The following is a 20443-nucleotide window of genomic DNA, read 5'->3' on the forward strand; positions in this document are numbered from 1 at the left end:
AAATGCAACTGCACCGTTCAATCCCATGCGGTTTCCCAGGTTTGTTCCCGTCTTCGTGATTCCCTTGCTCTCTTTCCTTCAATTCCATCTTTGCAGATATGGTCTGTCTGAGTATCTTATTGCCCCAGTAATCAATACTACTATGTACGTGTCACACTGTCACGTCAATCTCGTGTTCATGACGCCCGCCAAAAGCTGCCTTGGCAGAATACGAGGGTCAGGGGCAAAAGCCCGCTGAAGTCCCGGTGGAATCGAAACATCGGGCTTAGTGGCTGCGGCTTCCCCCCATTGGGGAAGAGATCGTCAGGGATGGGCTGGCAAACAAATCATCACATGTTTCCCGCCAAGCGATTATGAAATCGAAACAGCTGACATAAAGTCTCGTCTTCTTTCCCTTTCTCTTCTTCTGCTCCTGAGACGTCATTGGCCCCTCCTTCGGGGACTTTCGAAGCTAGTGCAACTCTCTTCTCCCAATGACTGCGATTCTAGGACTGTGCTGGCATGGAACTGAGACGAGTGGTCTTCATTGATTCCATTCGCTGAGGCTACTGCCTCATGCTAGGGACCACACCCGTCTTCCCTTTATCCAAGTGGAAGCATTCAAGAGCTTACAGGCCAAGCTCAAATGACGTATGTTCAGAGAGCGAATTGGAGGACGTCACGTGGCGTTGTCCTGCTCATTAATCCATATTCTTTTGCTTTATGCATCATGCCATTCGACCAGCTTGTTCGTCCACCTGTAGTATAGAATCTGTCAGGGAATGTAGTGAGATTCTTTATTTAGTTATCATTGTTGAGACATATGAATGTGAAAGTCGAGTCTTTTTGGCGTGGGTTATCGTTGCTGCTCCGAGTTGCCACTCGGCGGGTGGTGGGTACGTAGTAACCACGGTACGACGCCTTCGCGGATGCTAAAATTGCAGTGCAGTGCGAGTGCTAGTGCGGCTACTCGCATGAGGAGTCGGTCTCGTGACATCCAATCCTACTGTACCTTTCGTACAATGTGGTTAATCAGCGCAAAGCGACGCGGGGTAACGCCAAATCCTGAAAAAGCGGAAAAAATAGCACCATATCACATGTAGGCGGTGGTCCAAAAACGTGACTTTAGCCCACGGTAAGAATGGAAAACAGGGTGGCAAAATCTCGGAGGACCCTTTAACTAACATTAAACGCACGGAACATCCAAGAGCTTACAAACCAAGCTGGGGATAAGAGGTTCATCAGTCCCTCCTTTGAACGGAAAAGGCACACAATTCATACGCGGCTATCGTTCATCAGATGACTCGACATCATGCACCCGAAAAATCATCACTTCATGCATTACACAGCACGAGATGAACCTGGAATTGATATTAGAAGTTCTCTAAGTCTTGTTCTTTTAATACAATTACGAAATTGCTACTCAAGTTGCAGGAACTCGTGTAGGGCGACCCTCCCTGGCGAAGCCCCCGCCAGTCGAAATCAAAAGCCACCGGCAAACTAACTATACAATTCTCACTTCTCACCTCTCACCTCTCTCACCTCTCGCCTCTCCACAACTTTTATGGTTGAAAAACGCGTACACCTCGCCGTCAAGTAAACCTTACCGCGAGTTCTCTCACAATGCCACTCAACACCCCCAGACATTTGCCAGGTCCACCGCCAGGCATATCACGTCTATGTTTGGCCCCGCATCCCACGACGATCAGTTGAGATAATTCTTCACCAAACTTTCTTCAGCTCAGCAACCGTGCACCTATCATTATCCCAGAGGTTCGAGAGCCGCTTTCCGGGGACGTTTACTTGTTTCATGTGCATGGTGGTTTTTGACACCAGTCTGGGGAGCTGGGATAATTATTTATCTATCAGAGCGAAATTGGGGATCTCCAGAGGGGTGCAAACGTGATTGAGTGTCAGTGTCATGATTGAGACTTCAAAATGGTGCAAATCGGCAAAGTGTTTATTCCCGTTCGCACACAACGGGCATATTGAAAGAGACACACAACAAGGATCAGGTACGTGCTCATAGTAACCATTAGAAGAGAGAGCAGGTGTGTTATTCTCCAGTCACTACGCCAAATTCATCATCTCCTCTCCTGTACACCCAGAAGCACCACATGCCGATTCAGAAAGGAACATAGGTAGCCATGAATTTATTCATCTCTCTTTTCTACGTCTATCATGCTCGCTATGAATGACTTTAATTCAAGGAAAAGGGAAGTCACGAGGTCACTCGTCCATCACGTTCCTATTCGAGCACCATCTTATCTCATCTCCAGTGCACCAGGATCTTACCGACTATCAAAACACAGCTCTCGCCACCATCCAAAGGGCAAGGCACCTCATAACAAAAATCTCAAGATCTAAGAGCTCAGCCCATCCCAACGCAATATGTTCTGCAATCAGCAGCCGTAAGAGTCGTGGGGTATATTCCTTCTGTTCAGGAGCGCTTGAATGCATGCGAACGAAGTCGTCAAGACTTGATGCTCCCGCCTGACTGGCTTCCTTCCCACTTGGAATTGTGCTGGCTGGTGGTGGGCTCTTGGGCTCATCGAGACAGACGATCGGCGCTGGACGTGTGCGGAGGGCGGAGATGAGTTTGAACGACAATGTCCCCCGAAGAGCGAGAGGAGGGCATTCTTGCCAACCACATTCGAGTTTTGAGAGTAGATCGGTGGATGAGATTGAAATGGTGGAGCTTTCGTGGTGTTCTGTCATTATTCCGTCAGGAAGATCGGGGTACCGAATAACACGGGAGTAGAAAATCGGCGTCAAGACTCGGATCTCGAGCTCGTCTGCTTCTCCTTCTGCCAACTGCGCGGAAGAGGACATTATGACTTCTGGAGATATATCGTGGAGTCCAGCGGGGATATATCGTATTCTCAGCGCATCCTGAGAATTTCCAACCAGTTCCCTCAAATATCGACGAAATATGGATTCGATAAACAGTTCCGTCTCATCAGCGTGTCTCGCAATCGTGCTCCCCTTCGGTTCAGGACGGAAAACCCACGGCAGCTTCTTTCTGAAAAGAATGATAACAGCTTGCTGGATCGTCCGTGGGAACGTCGCAAGGCCTACCCACCACCAACTTACCAGGAATCGCGTCTTTTGCCACACACTCATGGTTGCTGGGTCAATTTGGTCGTCGACGGAGTAGATTCTAGCGATGAGCTTTGCTTTTCCTTCGGGCGAGCTGAGGGTAACGGTGGAGTTTATGGTCCCTGGAGAAGAGAGGTTAGGGAAGAAGGGGTCGTAGGCTGCGAGAGAGTATGAGCCGGCTCGGCTATTGAAGACTGAGACGTAGAAGTCTTTTGTCCAGGCGCTTGTGTATCGTGGTTTGGAGAGTCTAGAAGGAGTGAACGAGTTAGGTGCGGATTTGCGATCAGGCTCCACAAAATAGATTCGTCGCTCGTCGAAAGTATTGTTTACTTCTAGGATCAGGGCAGAGAGTTCTCTGGATGAGGAGTAGAGGTACCATACTGAGAGGGGGTTGGAGGCGTAGCCGAGGAAGCGGGCGGCTGTTACGAGGTAGGCATGGGCATATTGGTTGGGATCAATATCCTGGATCAGGTAAGCTCTGAAGCGTGATGTTCTTGGTCTAAACACATACCTGGCCTTCAAGATACTTCCTCAGCTTCCCCTGTAAGCCGCCCTCCACGTGACCTCGATCCAGGTAATCGTCTCCATTTACGGTGTACCACGCCCCCCCAGGATTCAGACTGAATAGTCTCAAGTACCAAGGAGCCTGCTCCTTCCCATCGTCCTCAGATATCATGCCTCCAACTGAACCTTCCCATCCCACGGGAACCCCGGTCAAGAGATACGAGTATCCAAACCCATGCTTGGATGGGAACATTCTTACATGACTTGTTCTGCAAGGAAAGAACAGAGGCTTGATTGGGAAGTTGTCACTGGAAGAAATTCGTTTGAGACCGAGTATATATCGAGTGAGTTGAAAGAGATAAAATAATGCGGTCGCAGCTATGGCGGAATCGATGACGATGGTGGGGTTGAGATATGCATTGACGAACTCCTGGAATACCTCCCAGTTTTGATATATGCCAAAGGAGAATAGAATAATGATATCTAGGGGTCTTCCGAAGAATAAAACGAGACCCAAAGGCAGCAAAGGCAGAGGATAGGACTCCATATCCGAATGTGAGCCTCCTGTGATGGGACGGCGGGGTACATGTACAATTGATCAATCCGAACTCGTTCGTCTTCGTAGATGCATTATAACAGGCAGCGTGAACTCATTATGAAATACGCGACATTTAGTAAGGACAAAAGGATTGCAAATTGAAGAATTAGAACAGGCCATAATTCACAACGTCGAGTTTCAAGAGAATATCAAAAAAGGGACGTCCGAGATCTACCGGGATCTTGAACCAATGGGGCTTAGCGTCTGATTCACACGGCAAGCGCAATTGTGTGCCACAGCCTCACCCCCAAATCGATCGCAACATATTTCAACCTCTTCCCTTGCCTTCCGCTTCCACCCACAACCACAAACAACTTCCTCCCACACAGCAAACAACTCCTCGTTCTGAAGCCGATCCTCTCCACAGTCCAACCTCAAAGCAATCCACCTACCGCAATCATGGATGACTGGGACACCGTCACGAAAATTGGAAGCAAGACCCGCGGGGGCGGAGCAGCACGAGAGACGGTCGTCAGAGGCAAATCCGCGCTCAACGCCGCCCAAAGAAGCGGAACGGTCATCGGAACAGAGAAGAAGTTTGGCGCTGGCAACTCTGTATGTTCCCCTCTCCTTTCCCCAATTCCCTCTCATCCCAACCCTTCAGCTCCAGAACCTCTACTGACGTCCTCCTCACAGGCCTCCAAACCCGGCGTCGAAGGCCAACATCTCACCAAAGTCGACCGCAGTGATGACATCGTCAAGCCCAACACAGTTGGCAAGGAAGTCGGCGACGCCATCTCTCAGCAGCGACAGAAGATGGAGCCGAAGATGACACAGAAGGACCTGGCGACCAAGTGCAACACGACCCAAAGTATCGTCGCGGACTTCGAGCGCGGATCTGCGGCCCCGGACCAGAAGATCCTGGCGGCGATGGAGAAGGTTCTGGGGGTTAAGCTGCGGGGAAGCGATATTGGTGCGCCGAGATTTGGTCCTAAGAAGAAGTAGAGTGGCGGGAGAGGATATACACTGTGGCTTGGGTACAATTGTCACAACGGATATGATAATGAATCAGCGTTGCTTTCGATGGAGGGGGCGGATACTGGAAGGGGGTCCTGAATGAATCGTACGCGAAAATCAATGGGTTCAATCATGTGTTCATGGTCATAGAAGTCACAAAACGAAAACTACAATAGAGAAGATCGTCAATTCATCGTGCGTTCGTTGGTACTATCTGCAATTCTCGCTCCGTGCTATCCAATCCATCATCCCTCATCTCTATGCAGCACGTCTCACACGTTCTCTGATATCATCTTCTCCAGGTTTCTCGTCTCTGTTCACAACAAGGGCTTCCACCTTGCCCATCTTCACGATCCTCACCCACTCTGGAGCGATCTCTGATACCAGCAGTCTAACACATGTAGCTCCCTCCTCTCTCGATATTGGAGTCTTAAAGGAATCCCTCAACTTCCCAAGCACGGTCGGCAGAGTGAAGGATATTCTCTGCTGGCCAATCGAGCTAGACGTGCTCAGAATACTCAGCACCCCAACAACTTCTTCGATCCTCTGCAATGCTGCTTTCCGAGCAATGTCTGCATTCGATGGTGGTGGTGGAAGAGTCGATTGGTGAAGTTGTTTGGCCCGCAGCCGCTCGAGAAGTGTGAGCTTCTTTCCGTCTGGCGTCTCTGGTAGCTTTTCCTTTGTTTCCTTCTTGACAACTATGCCTGCTCTCAAGTCCTCCAATCTTCGCTGCCCTTTCGCTAGCAAGGGTGACATCTTGACCAGCGAAGAGCACGTTGTAATTGGTTCCAGTGGCAGGCTCCCAACGAATTGTTGAATCGGCAAATCGGCATCTTTCACTTCCCATGCCTCCTCCAGTCCTCGAACGAACATTACGTTCAAAAGATTCTCGTTGACAGGTCTGGCTATCCTGCCAGCCTTCCCTGTAGTTGAATTGATCTCAATGCAGATCTTCCCATGTCCATAATCGGATAAACTGAGCCGTGATATTTTATGATCCTTGTTTCCCTCAGGAATATGTGTATTCATAACCCCCAGTGTCCTGCGGATATCTTCGAGAGTGACTCGTCTCTTCCCCCATGCTCGAGCAACGTCCGGGCAGAGGTTGCGCAGGTCCGCTGGTGAGTGTGTTCCATTGTGGGCGCAATGTATTGATAATGCTGTGAGAAATGCTGCGTGTAGATTGACGAGGTCGATTAATTCTGCCGGAAGGTTTTGAGGAGGTTCGGTATGAATATTTTCCGGCGTCGATTCGAGGATGCCTGAGCTTGAGCTGTTGAAACCGAGCGGAGTTCTAGTTGGGGTTTTCGTAGAGATGCAGAATCGGTCGAGGAGGCTACGCGCACCTTTCGTAGGCGTTTCGATTGAGACAGGAAAGGATTGGGAGAGGATTGGCTTCCGTGGGGTTTCTGGAATTGATTTAATGTTGTTTGAAGGTCGTTGGGGCAATTGTTTGATGGGTCTCGAGATTATTGCTGCAGAAAAAAGCGCTGAGACGGGTTCACTGTCCTCCTCCCCGGGTGCGACCTTCCTCTTCTTGTGATTCGTAGATTGGGTAATTGCGATGATGTCGACATAGTCGCTCTTCTCGATAATTGTCTTTGCGGTGCTGCTCCCTTTCGAGACCTTGGTGAACGCATCGATCCCTCGAGATTTGTTTGGCAAGGTCGAGGCGCTCCTCGGCGCCGTTGACAGCTTCCGTCGTTTGTTGGCGGTCGGCATGGTGAAAGAATACAATTGCTATAGAAACTATGTTCGAAGCTTCTAATGTATGGAAGGTGGAGGTTGAGGGTTGCGACCGAGGGTGTGCAGAGTTTTGTAAATAGAATTTCGGCTGAGGAGGTTGGGAGTCGCGATGGGTCATGGACGTGACGCGCTTTCTCGCGTAAAGTGCTTTTCGCTTAAACTTGAAAGGGATACTTCAAACTTCAACCTCACGGCAATCTTCTGCTCATCTCCACAACAGCCATGCCAACCAGTCTCCTCGAAGTCTTCCCACGAGAGATACGTGACCAGATCTACACATTTGTCCTCGCATCCTCCTCACGCGCGGTGACGCTGTCCCCTTGGACTGTGGAGATCGCAAGTTCCCTATCCCTGCTTCGAACATGCAAACAGATTCAAAGAGAATGCAAAGAAATCATATGGCACCACAACGGGCTGAGCCTCCGAGAACCGACTCAACTGTTCCATAAGTTCAAAGGCCTTGCAAAGCATCGTCATGTGCGGCGCATTCGCCAACTCAAGATTTGCATGGAGCTACTGGATCGAGACGAGCTTGAATGGATCTCGGCGTCTATGAAAGCGTTGGGAGATTGGTGCAGGTCGGGCAGACTGGAATCCATCACAATAACTACCGCATGGGAGAGACCTCGGGGCGTTGACGAATTCAAGGAAATTCTAAGCCTGAGGAAGTACGGGGAGTCTTTGGACGGAAGACTGTATCAGGATTCGAGCACTTGGACAAGGATGGTCGTCAATACGGGGTGGCCAAGATTCTCGCACTGGGGAAAGCAGGGGTGGCTGCGAGAAATGCTGTTGGATCTAAGTGGTATCGATGAATTGCTTAAGGAGATACATCATAGCTTTGGTGGCATGATGTACGTGGATGGGCGGTTATGCTACAGAGATCTGGTGCAGATTGAGGCTCCAAACTTGGATCCACGCAATGGCGAGATCAGAGTACTTCCATGACTAGCATCTAGGTAGTTAATCAATCAGATTTCCTGACTCCTTTCCCCACACGAGTGCGATTTTCCGTTGCGCGGTTGGGAAGTGCGGTTTCAGTCATTTTTCTAAGATGCTCGAGATTATGCTTTCTTAAGGTTTATAAAGCATGTCCGTTATTGACTTTTTTCACCCAAAAGACTTCACCATGCTTAGGATCTATTTTGTCAAATGCCTAGTTGTGAGTCAATGTGGGATCTTGTTCAGCGCGAGGGCTTTGCAAGCTTTCCACCCCCAACCAGTGTGAGCAAGAAATACTCAAGGTATTTATACTACTCATGAATATTCGTGAGTAGTCTTGAATAGAATATAAGTAGCGTAAAACTCAAATTTTTTGAGTAGAATAGAATATATATTCATGAATATTTATGAATAGTCACGTGATCTCAGTAAATTAATATATATATTTTATTAAAAAGAACTAAGGTATCTATTAAGCAGCCTTATATAAGCTAAGCTAGTACTTATATAAGGCTACTTAAATACTAATTTTCTATAATAATAAACTAATTATTCTTTTTATAATCTTGTTTTTTCTTTTTTTTCTCTCCTAATTATTATTATTAAATTCTTAAGTTAAGGTAATTCTATATAGATATAGGCCTTAATATTTATTATATTGCCTTAGATTCTATTAAGCAAAATTCGATTATAGTATATATTATAAAATACTTTAATATATTTTATTATAAAGATAATATAATAAATATTAGAACCTATATTTATATAGAAATATTATTAAAATTTTATTTATTTAGTAAGTACTGCTATTATCTAATTAGATAATAAGGAAGTACTAGAGTAGAAGTATCTAAAGCTTTACTAAATAAGGCTAGCTATATATATATTATATTAAAGATTCTTAAAAGAAATAAATAGAAGTAAATTAAATATTAAATTAATAAATTACCGGATATTTTATATATTATATATAAATATAAGAAATTTCTAGAATTCTAATAAAATTTAAAATAAAAGTATAAAGCTTATAATAGCTTAGAAATAAGGCTAAATACTTTTTAATATTATAATTAAATAAAATATATATTTAAGACTTAAATAAATTTTTCTTTTTATAGTTCTGCCTTAGAATAAATATTATAGATATAATATTTAGAACTTGAAAAGTAAAGTAAAAGATCTTTTATAAAAATAATTTAAAGCTAAAAAAGGAAAAACTAGAATATAGAAGACTATAAGGAAATATATATATCCTATAGTATACTAGTTCTAAAGGAGCTTAGTTTTCTAAATATCTCTAGTATATTTCAAATATATTTCTCTAGTAAAGCGGCTATATTATATATATCTAGAAAATATTTAGTATTTAGCTAAATATCTTAAATACCGGGTATTTAAATATCTAATAAATTATAATATTACTTTTCTTTTTAAAATAAGCTTATTTCCGAACTTAAAAAAAGCTATTAATCTATCTAATTTTATATTATTCTTTTTCCTAAAATAAACTAGTATCTCGGATATAGATATTATATATAAAAAACAGGTATTTTTAATATATAACTTAGAAAGATTTATTATTATTTCTATATAGTTTTAAATAATTTTTTTTATATAATCTAGCTAGTATTATAGGTTTTATAAAAATTCTAATATATTATTATTATTATTATAAAAGCTCTATAAAATAAGGGAATTATTATTTAATACTAAAACTAAATACTATATTAAATCCTTATTCTAATTAATTTACTAGATTCTATATTTTAGTTTCTTTTTTACTAAGTTAATTATAATAACTCATTTAATATTATATTCTTATTTATTATTTTCTAATATTAATAGAGGTAGTTCCGGGTTTATTTAATCTAGTAAAGAATTCTAAGAATTTTTTTATAGCTTCTTTATATAAAAAATTAAATATATTTTTATAATTTCTAATAATTTTAAAAGAAATAAATAATTATACTATTCTAGAATCTTAAATAAGCCCTTTATTTAGTTTTCTAGTTTCTGGCTCAGATAATCGGATTTCTAATACTTTATAATAATCTATATTTTATTCCCGATTTTAAAATTAATTAAATAGTAATATTTATTAGTTTATATTATATATTATTTCTATATTTGCTTTATATAACCTTAGGTAAGTTACTATAATTTATATAATTAATTTACTAATACTTTAGCTTTATTTTTATTTAGTTTCTCTTTAAGTAAACTAGTATTAATAAAGAAATTCTAGTTTAAAGAAATATAAGACTTATAGTCTTTTTTAATTATAAATAGAAACTAGCTAATAGTTTTATATTAAAAGAAGACTTATTAATAATTAATTATAATAACTTATTTATTCTAGTTATTTTAATAATAATTAATATATAAATATAATTTCTAATTAAAATACTAATTAATAATCTTTATTTATTTATTTAAGGATAATTAGCTATTAAGGATTTGAGTTTAGTACTAATTCTTATATAGAATTCGTTTTAAAAATCAGATATAAATTAGAATTTCTAATCTAATATAATTATTTCTGAAATATTTATTTAGTATATTATATAAAATAAAAATAAAAATATTAGTTATTTAATTATAATTATATCTTATACGGGAATTATAATTAAATACTTAAATAAATAATTTATAAATATAGTAATTATATTATAGCCCGATTTATTTTCTAAATAGTTTTTAAAGTTTATAATAATTTATTATTAGAAATAATTAGAAATTAGAAGAAAATAAAATAAACTAGGCTTTTTATTTCTAGATATATATAATCTTTTATAAATATAATAATTACTATAGTATTAATTAATATTCTTATCTATAAATTACTAGTAATATTATTTTTTAAATAGCTAATAAAGCTTTATATATTTAGAATATCTAGAAAGAAATTTATTATATATTTTATAAATTAGAATAATCTATAAAAATAATTCGAAAATTATTTCGTTTTCTATAATATAAAAAGAGACCGTTTTATAATATTTAGATATTACTTTTAGCTTAGGCTATTATATATAACTTTTCTAAATCCGATAATATATAATTATTTTATAGAATCTTATTTATAAGTTATAAGCTATTATATTTAATAGAAGCTTCTAATAGTACTTCTATAGAAGTAACTATAATAAAAGCTACTAGTAAAGCTTTTAGAAAAATACTTTTCTTTAGAAAAATTATATTTCTAATAAGAATATATATTTCAGGAAAGTCTTTAATATATATTTGGTTTTTAGAACTAAATTCCGGATTAAATAAATCGATTTTATAAAGTATTATTATAAGTTATAAGTTATTAATAATCTCTAAATTAATTTTATTTCTAGAAAAAAGTATTTGAGTTTATAGCTTCTTTTTAATCTGGTTCTAAATATTTACTTTATTTTATTTTTATAATAAAGTTATAACGGCTAGTATTACATGGTTAATACGGACGTGGTTTTAGCTAAAGGGGTTGGTTTCAGCTAAGGTTTCAAGCTATAATTCAAACCAAGCTCGCTTCCAAAGCTCGGCATTTTAGTAGTCTTGGCCATACCTACTTATCTACTGCCACACCTCACTCCTGTCCTCCTTAGCTTTAAATTCTCAAGATATAGGAAATTATTAATCTTTGAGCCTCGTTCTATTACTCTATTCCTGCCGTTATAAAAGTATTTATTTATTTATTTAATTTTCTAAAATAATATATAAGCTTGAAATAATAATAAAATAAAAACTTAATCTATTTAGTTTATTAAAAAAAGAGCTTTTTAGTAATTATAAAATACTCTAAGATATAATAATTAGAATAAATTTTAAAAGAAATATTCTAAAAGTTTTTAAGTTTGGTTTTTTATTTCTTTAATACTTATATTATAGCAAGTATTTCCTTATTATATATATTATAATTAAGCTTTATTAAAAGTATAGTTTTAGAAAAATAGACTATAAGATATTAAAGGCCTATTTCTGGGTTCTATTAAAAGAATAAGCTAGTAATTATTTCTTTAAATATATTTGTTTTTACTATTATAAATAGATTTGAATTATAATATTATAGAACTAAAATAGAAATTATAGTTTTTTTTAAATAATTAAAAGTCTTTTAATATTATTTAGATTATTTAAAAGAAATACTTTTCTTTATAAATAAGGTAAAAGATTTAATAATTCGTTTATATTTTCTAATAAAATATTTATAAAAGTTATAAAAACTAAAAAAGAATTATATATCTTTAATTATTTTTAGGAATTACTAGTTATATATTATTTAAACTTTATTAGAGTCTATTTTAATACCAGATATAAAAATAATAAAGCCTAAATATTTTATATATATAACTTTAAATTCCGATTTCTTAATATTTATTTAAAGGCTAATAAAATATAAATAATCTAGTACTTTTTATATTTATTATTTATATTTTACTAGATTTTTTTAAATAAATAAAAATATTATTAAAATATATTATATAAAAATTATCTAAATATTCGAAAAATATATTATTTATATAATATTAATATATAGCTAGGCTATTTATAAGGCTTTTCTAGAAAATATTATATTTATATATTTTATAATAAATATGAAATATAGTTAGTTCCTAAAAGTCCGGATCTATAATTATATAATAAAAAGCTTAACAAATATTTAATTTAGTATAAATTTTAACTTTAGATAATTAATTTAAAGTATTATTAATAAATAGAAGGAAATATTAATTCTTTCGAGTAATATTATTTAGAAAATTGAAATTAATATAAAAGTATAAATCTTAATTCATTTTCTTTATAAAAAGAATTAGTAAAGTAAAAGAAGTTTAACTAGCTTTAATAAAGCCCTTAACTAGATTATTTTCTAAGAAATACTTAATTTCTAAAAGCTCTTTAATAAACTATTATTAGAAAAATTAGTATTTAATACTTTTAGTTCTTTTTAGGCTTTTAATCTAAATCTTATAATTATATAATTTATAAAAAAAAAGTATTAGATTTCTTTTTAGAAAAAATAGAAATATATTTCTTGAATTCCGGAAATAATATTTTTTATAGCTATTAAAGCTTTATTTTTTCCGGTTATTAATTTTTTAGACTAGAGATAACTTTTTTCCCTTAAACTTTAGACTTTTTATTAATCTTATAAACAGAGATTTAATTAATAATAATATTTTTTCTTTTAGTTATATAATTAAATACTATAAAAATGAAAATAACTAAATCTAATATTTATTTTTTATTAAAGACTTCTTTCTATTTCTTTAGCTTTTATTTGGGTATTATATTTTAATTAGATTATAAAAACTTCTTTTTATAGTTTTATATAATTTCCTTTAATTAATTCAAGAAAAGAAAAACTATTTAAGAATAATAGATTTCTAAAAATAGCTTATAATAGAATTTTATTAATTAGTATTTTTTTAATATTGCTTATTAGGTTACTTTTTTAGCTATTATTAAGAAATATTAATAATATAATTAAATTATATAAATTTGGATTTATTCTTTAGCTATATAAGCCTATATCTTTTATAACTAACTAGAATATTAATATATATAGCCTATTTTCTATTAAGAATAATATTATAATCTTTAAGTTTTAAAATAATTATAAGTATATTAATATTTTATTTATTAATTAGAAATAAAACTTTTATATATTTTTTTTTAGTAAACTTAATTAACTTTCTATTAAAACTATATATAATATAGAATAAGAAAAGAAGTTATGGTTTTATTTCTAAGAATTATTTTATAAGCTAAATAAGCTTTATATTAATAAAAGTATAACTATTAGCTCTAGTATTAATAAGAGAAAAAAACTTAATTCCTAATTTATTTATATTAATAATATAAGATATTATAAAAGTATTTTTTCTTATTAGATAAATTAAATTAATTTCTATTAAATTCATATTATAAGTTCCTAAAATAAAAACTTTTTTTTAGGAATATTTGTTTTCTGGTTATATATTAAAATTAAAGCCTGAATTTTCTAAATACTTTACTAAAATAAGAATTAGATATTTTAGTAAAACGGGAACTAAACTTAGTTTAATTCTAGAAAGAATTACTTTAATTTCCTTATTATATTTAATTAAATAGTATTTAATATAATAGCTAAATTCATTATAATTATAGTATTTAATAATTAAAAGATTTTTGGTTTTTATAAAATATTACTTATAATTATTAAGAAATATATATTTAATAAAAGTAATTAATATAAGCTTCTTGAATTTCTTTTTTAAAATATATTTCTTAGAAATATAAAAGAATATAATACTAGAAATAAACTTAACTAGAATAGTTTTTATTTTCTTATATATAGCCTTAATTTATTAATTATTAGTAATATAATATTAAGTAAAACAAATAGTATTAATAAAAGAATTATTATAATATATATATACTAATTTCTAAAGCTTTAATAAAAGCTTTTTATTTAGTTTATATTTAATATTTTAAAAACTAATATTACTTTCTATAAATAATTATAAGAAAAGAATATAAAACTTTTAAAATATTTAACTAAAATATATTTAAAGCTTATTAAAGTTATAGTAAGTATTCTATATTTTATTCGAATTAGAATATAGCTTTTTTAAATAAAAATATAGTTCTAAAAACTAATAGTATTAATTCGAACTATTATTTCTTTATATTATTATATATTTGAATTACTTTTAGGCAATTAGCTCTCGAGGCTTCTGGAAAAAAACTAGTTACGTGAGGAATACCAGAATTATTTCTTTCTAGGGAATTATATATCGGAATATAATTATATCCAAATTCTTAGAGCTTAGCTTAGAATTATAAAGAGAATACTCGAGTACCTTTTTCTATATTTTAGTAATTCTAATATAAAGAGGCTTTTATTATAATTTTTTAAAGCTTAAAAAGAAATCTAAAGCTAGTAGTTCTATAGAAAATACTAAGAAAAGAAATCCTAATCTTATATTACTTTTTTCTTTCTTTCTTTTTATTATTATAAATTCTTTTTGCTTTTATATTTCTTATAAATAAAACCGGCCTGCTTTTAATTTTATTATAAAGCGGACTAAGTTATATAAAACTTGCTCTTATTATTGAGTTTATATTTTCTTTCTTTTCTGGTTTAATTAATTAGTTAATAGGTCTAAAATACTATTAATTATATCTATTAATATTTTGCCTTATAAGAATTTAATCTAAATATTTTCTCTATTTTCCGGTAATAATAATAATTAATTATAGATATTTTTATAGATAAGCTAGTCCTATAGTACTAATAATAAATTCATTAATTATTTATTATAGCTCTAGTTTATATTATAGAGAACCCTTTTACTAACTTATTTATTATATAGCCTCCTGTTTTTTTTTCTTTTTTTTTCTAGCTAGCTCCTATATATATAACTAGTTTACTAATGAGTTATTATATAGTTTATAGAATTCTTTATTTTAGCTATATAAATAATTATTTTAAGGCTTATTATAAGAAAGGTAATATAATACTTCTTTTAATCCGTAAGCTTTCTTTATATTTCTTTTACTTCTTTATAGGTAATAACTTGCTTTACTAGGCCTTTTAAATAAATATCCGAATATATAATTATACTTTTGCCTTTATATTAATTAGTTATAAAAAAAATACCCGGATTAACTTCTTTTATAGAATCTAGTACTTTTAGATCTATAATAAGCTTTTCTATTTTCAAGGCCTATTATAGCCTGTTTTATATATTAAATTCTCTTTTATATAGCTTTTCTTTTATAACCCGCTTTTTATAACTAATATACGGGCTATTAATTTCTTTTACTTAGATTATATAGTTCTTTTATAGCTTATAAATATATTTACGAATTATAATCCGTTTATTATAGTTTATAAAATAGCCTATAAGTGTCTTATAAGCTAGTAAACTAATTTCCGAATCTTATTTAATTTATAAATATATTTAATTTTTAAATTAGATACTAATTATTATTACGAGAATTTCCTAATAAATAATAAGATTATAGCCCTTATTTCAGACAAATATATAAATATAAGCTATTATAATCTGGTATTTATAGTTTATAAAACAGGCTATAAGTATTTATAAATATATATAATTAATATTATATATATAATATAATATCTTTATATTATAAAAATAAAGTATTTAATATATAATTTCTCTAAATATCTAAATAAACTAAAGCTTTATAATCTATTAATAATATATTTCTTAGTCTAATATAATTTAATTAAGAAATAATATAATAGAATAAAAAATAAAAAAATAAACTTAATTATATTTACTAAAAGAAAAAAAAAGAAAAAAAAATTATAGACTCTTATAAAGCTATAATCTCGCTAGTTTATATAATATTATATAACCTATTTTCGTAATAAATAAAGTAATTTAATATTATAAATATATTTATTAATATAAAAAAAGATTATAATAAACTTATAATAAACTTATAATAATATATATATTATTAAATAATTTTAAAGTATTGGATTATATAATAGAAATAAATCTAGTATTATATAGGCTATAAATTTTTATTATTTTATAATATAAATATTAGATAAATGTTTTTAAAAGAATTAAATTCTTTAAATTTAATAAAGAGTTTTATATTTATATAAATATAAATAACTTTTAAGTATTTTATTATAAAAATAATAAAATATATATTTAATTAATTATTACTTAAATTAAGAGAATTTATAAGCTTTATAATATATAAAATATAAAGTAATTTCTAAGTATTTATATAATTAGAAATTAAAAAACTAAAAAACTTTAACTAATTTATAATACTTATATTAAGAAATTTACTAAAAAATTTAAAATAATAAATAAGAAATACTCTAATATTTCTTTATTTGAAATTAATTTTCAGAAATATAATAATTAAGTTTATTTATATTAAATTAAAATATATTAGAAAAAAAAATTATTATTTTATTTTATAATAATAATTAAACTAAATATAGCTTTTATTACTTTAATACTCTTTTAATTTTTAATAAATCTAGCTTTAAAGTACTTTATTATTATAAATTAGGCTTTTTAATAATTTAATATAATAAAGAATATAAAGAAATATAATTATAAATAATATTAAATTCCTTATATATAAATAATTAAGTTATAAATATATAATCTTTTTATTTAAAGATCTAATATTATAAAAAGCTATTTAGAGATTTATATTTAGATTTTAAAGAGCTTTAAATTATATTTTATAATAATAAATAAATTATTTAATTAATTATTAAAGAAAATAAAAGAATTATTATAAAGCTATATTATATTAATATATAGAATATATAGCTATATTAAAAATATAATAAAGATATATATTTTTAAATAAATAATATATTTATAAATAAATAATATATTTATAAATAAATAATATATTTATAAATAAACTTATAAAAAATCTATTTTATTTTAAATTCGAAAACTTTAAAGCTTTATTAAATTCTTAAAATATTAGAATAAAAATTAAAATAATTAAATAATATAAAAAGAGGCTTTTATTTATATCTTTTATTTATAAAATTTATTAAAATAATAAAGCTTAAAAACTAAAAAATAGAAAATCTAAAAATGCTTTATAATAATATTAATAATCTTATATAAAATATTCTTTATTTAATTAGTTCATTTCTTATTTTTTTAATAATAGCTTTTTAAGACTTATTAAAAGAACTTATATTATTATTCTTTTTTATTAAATCTAATAATTTTAAGTATAATATAAATAAAATATTTAAAAGTTAGAATTTATAAAGAAAATTAAGAAAAAAAAAGCTTATAGTATTTTGAGTAATTAAAAGTTTAGTAAAAAAAAAGCTATATAATAAATATATAAAAGCTTAAAATAATAATATAAAAATAATTAAAAGTATATTTCTAATAATAAATACTTTTACTAATAATATTATAGTAAGAACTATTACTCTTATTTTTTAAAATAAAAGAAATTATATTAAATTAAAAATAAGCTTTAAAATAATATAAAGAATTTATAATAATTTATATAAGAAATTTCTCTTAAATTAGTATAAATAAAACAGAAAATATAATATTTAGCTAAATTCTTTTTAGGCTTTAGTAATAAAATATAAGAAGTATTAAATAAATTAAAAATAATCTAATTCTTAATATTTTATTAAATATAAGCTTTATATTAGTAATTAAAAGTTATATTTATAATAGTATTAGTTTACTAGTAATATATAATACTATTATATAGGTATAAAAGTACTATTTATATAAGGTTAGTAAAGTTATTATTTAGAAGTAAGGATTATAGTATTATAGTATTAATATATAATTCCTAAATCTACTAAGCCTAAAAGAATCTAGTTTATTAATCGAGTTACTAATAAGATATAAGGTTATTGTAGTACGGCAGGCCATACTTGTCGAAAATCATGTTGTTTTGGCGGTTTTGAGGTTTAGGTCACATGGCAAAGGCCGCGGCCTTTTGCACGTGACTTGCGGAAATCACATAAGAAAGCTGGTTTTTCTATAGACTTAGAGAATAATCCTTTATGAGTATTTAATCAATTGAGCTTTTGCATACTATATACTATTTATACTTTACTATTTATGCTTTTAATTTATTATTTTACTATTAAGTCACGTTTTGTGCTCTGGTATACTTTATATGGATTTTTGTCTTATTATAGTTTCCCTCCCACATTATATAACTATGTCTTATATCTCATATCTTATTACCTATATCCTATTACTTATATTCCGTATCTTGTAATTATATATATAACTCCTAAAGAAATAGCTATACTAATATTAGAAACTCTCTAAAAACGCAAAAAATAGTATCTCTTTCCGATTATATACAAATTCCCTAATCCGGCCTAGTACCAGATTTCCCAAATACTTTATATATTTATATTATTTCTGAGATTTTAGTTATATACTAAAGGTTATAGCCTTTTATATATAATTTCACTTCCTATAATATTCTCTTATCTTATATATCTATTTCCCGCTCTATTTATACTTGACTTATTTCTTTATATCTAATTATATAGTATTTGTATTAATTAGGTACTTAAAGGCATTTATTAGCTTTAATTTCGTTATAAAATCGGCAGGATTCGATTTTCCCTTAATCTATTTAATTTCTATAATCTCTTATTATTTATATATCTAGTAGAAATATATTATATTAATTATTAGATACTTTTCTCGAGTAGTTCCTAATTTAATAAGATATTTATATAATAACTTTAAATTTATATAGATTACTAGTAATAGTTCTATTTCTAGTACTTTATTAATTATAAATTTAACTAAAGCGCCTATATTAAAGCTATAAGCTATATTATAGAGTTCTAAAGCTAGAATACTTCTAGTAACTTTCTTGTATTTAGTAAAAAACTAGTAAATAATATTAGTATATCTAGTTCTATTTACTAGAACTAGAATATATCTAATTTAAGAGAAAAGATCTTTATTATTTATAAATAAAGTATTTATAAAAATAATTAAATATAAGAACTTCTTTACTAGCTTTATAAATCTTAGTTCTCTAGTAATATTCTTAATTTACTATTAAATATATTTATTAAATGCCTTTATATTAGTTTTCGAGGATTTAATAACTTAAGTAATAATTAATAAATTATAGTTAAATAAGGTTATTAATTAGATATAAGCTTATGAAATATTATATAAATATAGTTTTATAATATTTATTATTATAATAGTAATACTAAGAATAACTCTCTAACTAATATATTAAATAGTAAGTAATTATATTAATATTATATATTTCTTATTATTATTATAAGCCTAGATAACTAGTCTTAATTTCTTAAGCTTTCTTTCTATATTCTTATTCTTAATCTTATTAATAAACCGGGAATTAAAGATATATATTTTCTTTAATATTTGAGATCTGAAAGTAACCTTAAATATATTCTTTTCTAGGAGGCTAGTAACTTTAACTTAACGGGAATTCTCATATAGTTTATTATTCTATAGGAATACTATAATATCCGGGGTCTTATAAGGGCATTCTCTATTATACTTTAGTAAAATAGTAGGAATAATAAAAGAAATTATACTTATATTACTTTTAGCCTTATTATTAGATTTAGAAATAGGTTTAGGTTTAGAGCTATTAGTAATAACCTTAATATCTCTTATATAAAAGGGCTTTATAGAGGTTAAACGAAAGGTAGTATTACTATATAATAGAGCTAGTATATAGTTCTTTCTATTAATAGCTACTAGCTTATATAGTTTATTCTAATTATTAGATTAACTAGTATTTCTTTTATACTAAATAAGAATATTTGAATTCAGAAATAGTTTATAAATATTAGTAGTACTAGAACTATTTCGGATATTTAAAGTATTTATAATTTAATATCTAGCTCGAAGTTTCTGAATTTCTACTATTTTTTTTTTAAATATTACTAATTATTATAATATAATAAATAATAAAGTATTATATTTAGTTATTTAAGATAAAGTACTATAAACTAAAAGAGTTAGGATAATACTATTAGGTCTTATAGAGTTATTAATAGCTTTAAAAGCTATTTAGAATATAATATTCTTATTAATTCTATTAATTTTAGCTATAATAATAAAATAGGTA

At 29.6% G+C, this 20443-nt stretch overlaps 4 protein-coding genes across 4 annotated transcripts; 2 read left to right on the top strand and 2 right to left on the bottom strand.

Annotated features, from left to right (window-relative positions):
• Positions 1 to 2115: 2115 nt before the first annotated feature.
• K444DRAFT_668816 (uncharacterized protein) lies at positions 2116 to 4297 on the bottom strand. The gene is made up of 2 exons (XM_024887456.1): positions 3590 to 4297; positions 2116 to 3540 (listed from the first exon to the last, which is right to left on the bottom strand). The coding sequence occupies exons 1-2, from the start codon at positions 4127 to 4129 to the stop codon at positions 2281 to 2283; spliced, it is 1800 nt and encodes a 599-aa protein (XP_024729424.1). The 5' UTR covers positions 4130 to 4297; the 3' UTR covers positions 2116 to 2280.
• A 282-nt stretch (positions 4298 to 4579) lies between these two features.
• K444DRAFT_636191 (putative multi protein-bridging factor 1) lies at positions 4580 to 5125 on the top strand (the record flags this gene model as incomplete). Its single annotated transcript, XM_024883965.1, has 2 exons — positions 4580 to 4735; positions 4817 to 5125. The coding sequence occupies 2 exons, from the start codon at positions 4580 to 4582 to the stop codon at positions 5123 to 5125; spliced, it is 465 nt and encodes a 154-aa protein (XP_024729425.1).
• K444DRAFT_218418 (uncharacterized protein) lies at positions 5121 to 6971 on the bottom strand. Its single transcript, XM_024871134.1, has one exon. The coding sequence runs from the start codon at positions 6857 to 6859 to the stop codon at positions 5396 to 5398; it is 1464 nt and encodes a 487-aa protein (XP_024729426.1). The 5' UTR covers positions 6860 to 6971; the 3' UTR covers positions 5121 to 5395.
• A 111-nt stretch (positions 6972 to 7082) lies between these two features.
• Positions 7083 to 8016, top strand: K444DRAFT_619978 (uncharacterized protein). Its single transcript, XM_024881619.1, has one exon. It carries the CDS (start codon positions 7106 to 7108, stop codon positions 7829 to 7831), a length of 726 nt encoding a protein of 241 aa, XP_024729427.1. The 5' UTR covers positions 7083 to 7105; the 3' UTR covers positions 7832 to 8016.
• Positions 8017 to 20443: the final 12427 nt, after the last annotated feature.

The sequence above is a fragment of the Hyaloscypha bicolor genome (genome assembly GCF_002865645.1).
Source record: "Hyaloscypha bicolor E unplaced genomic scaffold K444scaffold_173, whole genome shotgun sequence".
Classification (NCBI taxonomy): Eukaryota; Fungi; Ascomycota; class Leotiomycetes; order Helotiales; family Hyaloscyphaceae; genus Hyaloscypha; species Hyaloscypha bicolor.

Bases quoted from the DNA above. Each gene is read 5' to 3' on its own strand.
- K444DRAFT_668816 (XM_024887456.1), bottom strand. From the start codon at position 4,129: ATGGAGTCCTATCCTCTGCCTTTGCTGCCTTTGGGTCTCGTTTTATTC. The intron at 3,541-3,589 runs GTATGTGTTTAG...TACCTGATCCAG, and splicing joins GGAAGTATCTTGAAGGCCAG to GATATTGATCCCAACCAATA.
- K444DRAFT_218418 (XM_024871134.1), bottom strand. From the start codon at position 6,859: ATGCCGACCGCCAACAAACGACGGAAGCTGTCAACGGCGCCGAGGAGC.
- K444DRAFT_619978 (XM_024881619.1), top strand. From the start codon at position 7,106: ATGCCAACCAGTCTCCTCGAAGTCTTCCCACGAGAGATACGTGACCAG.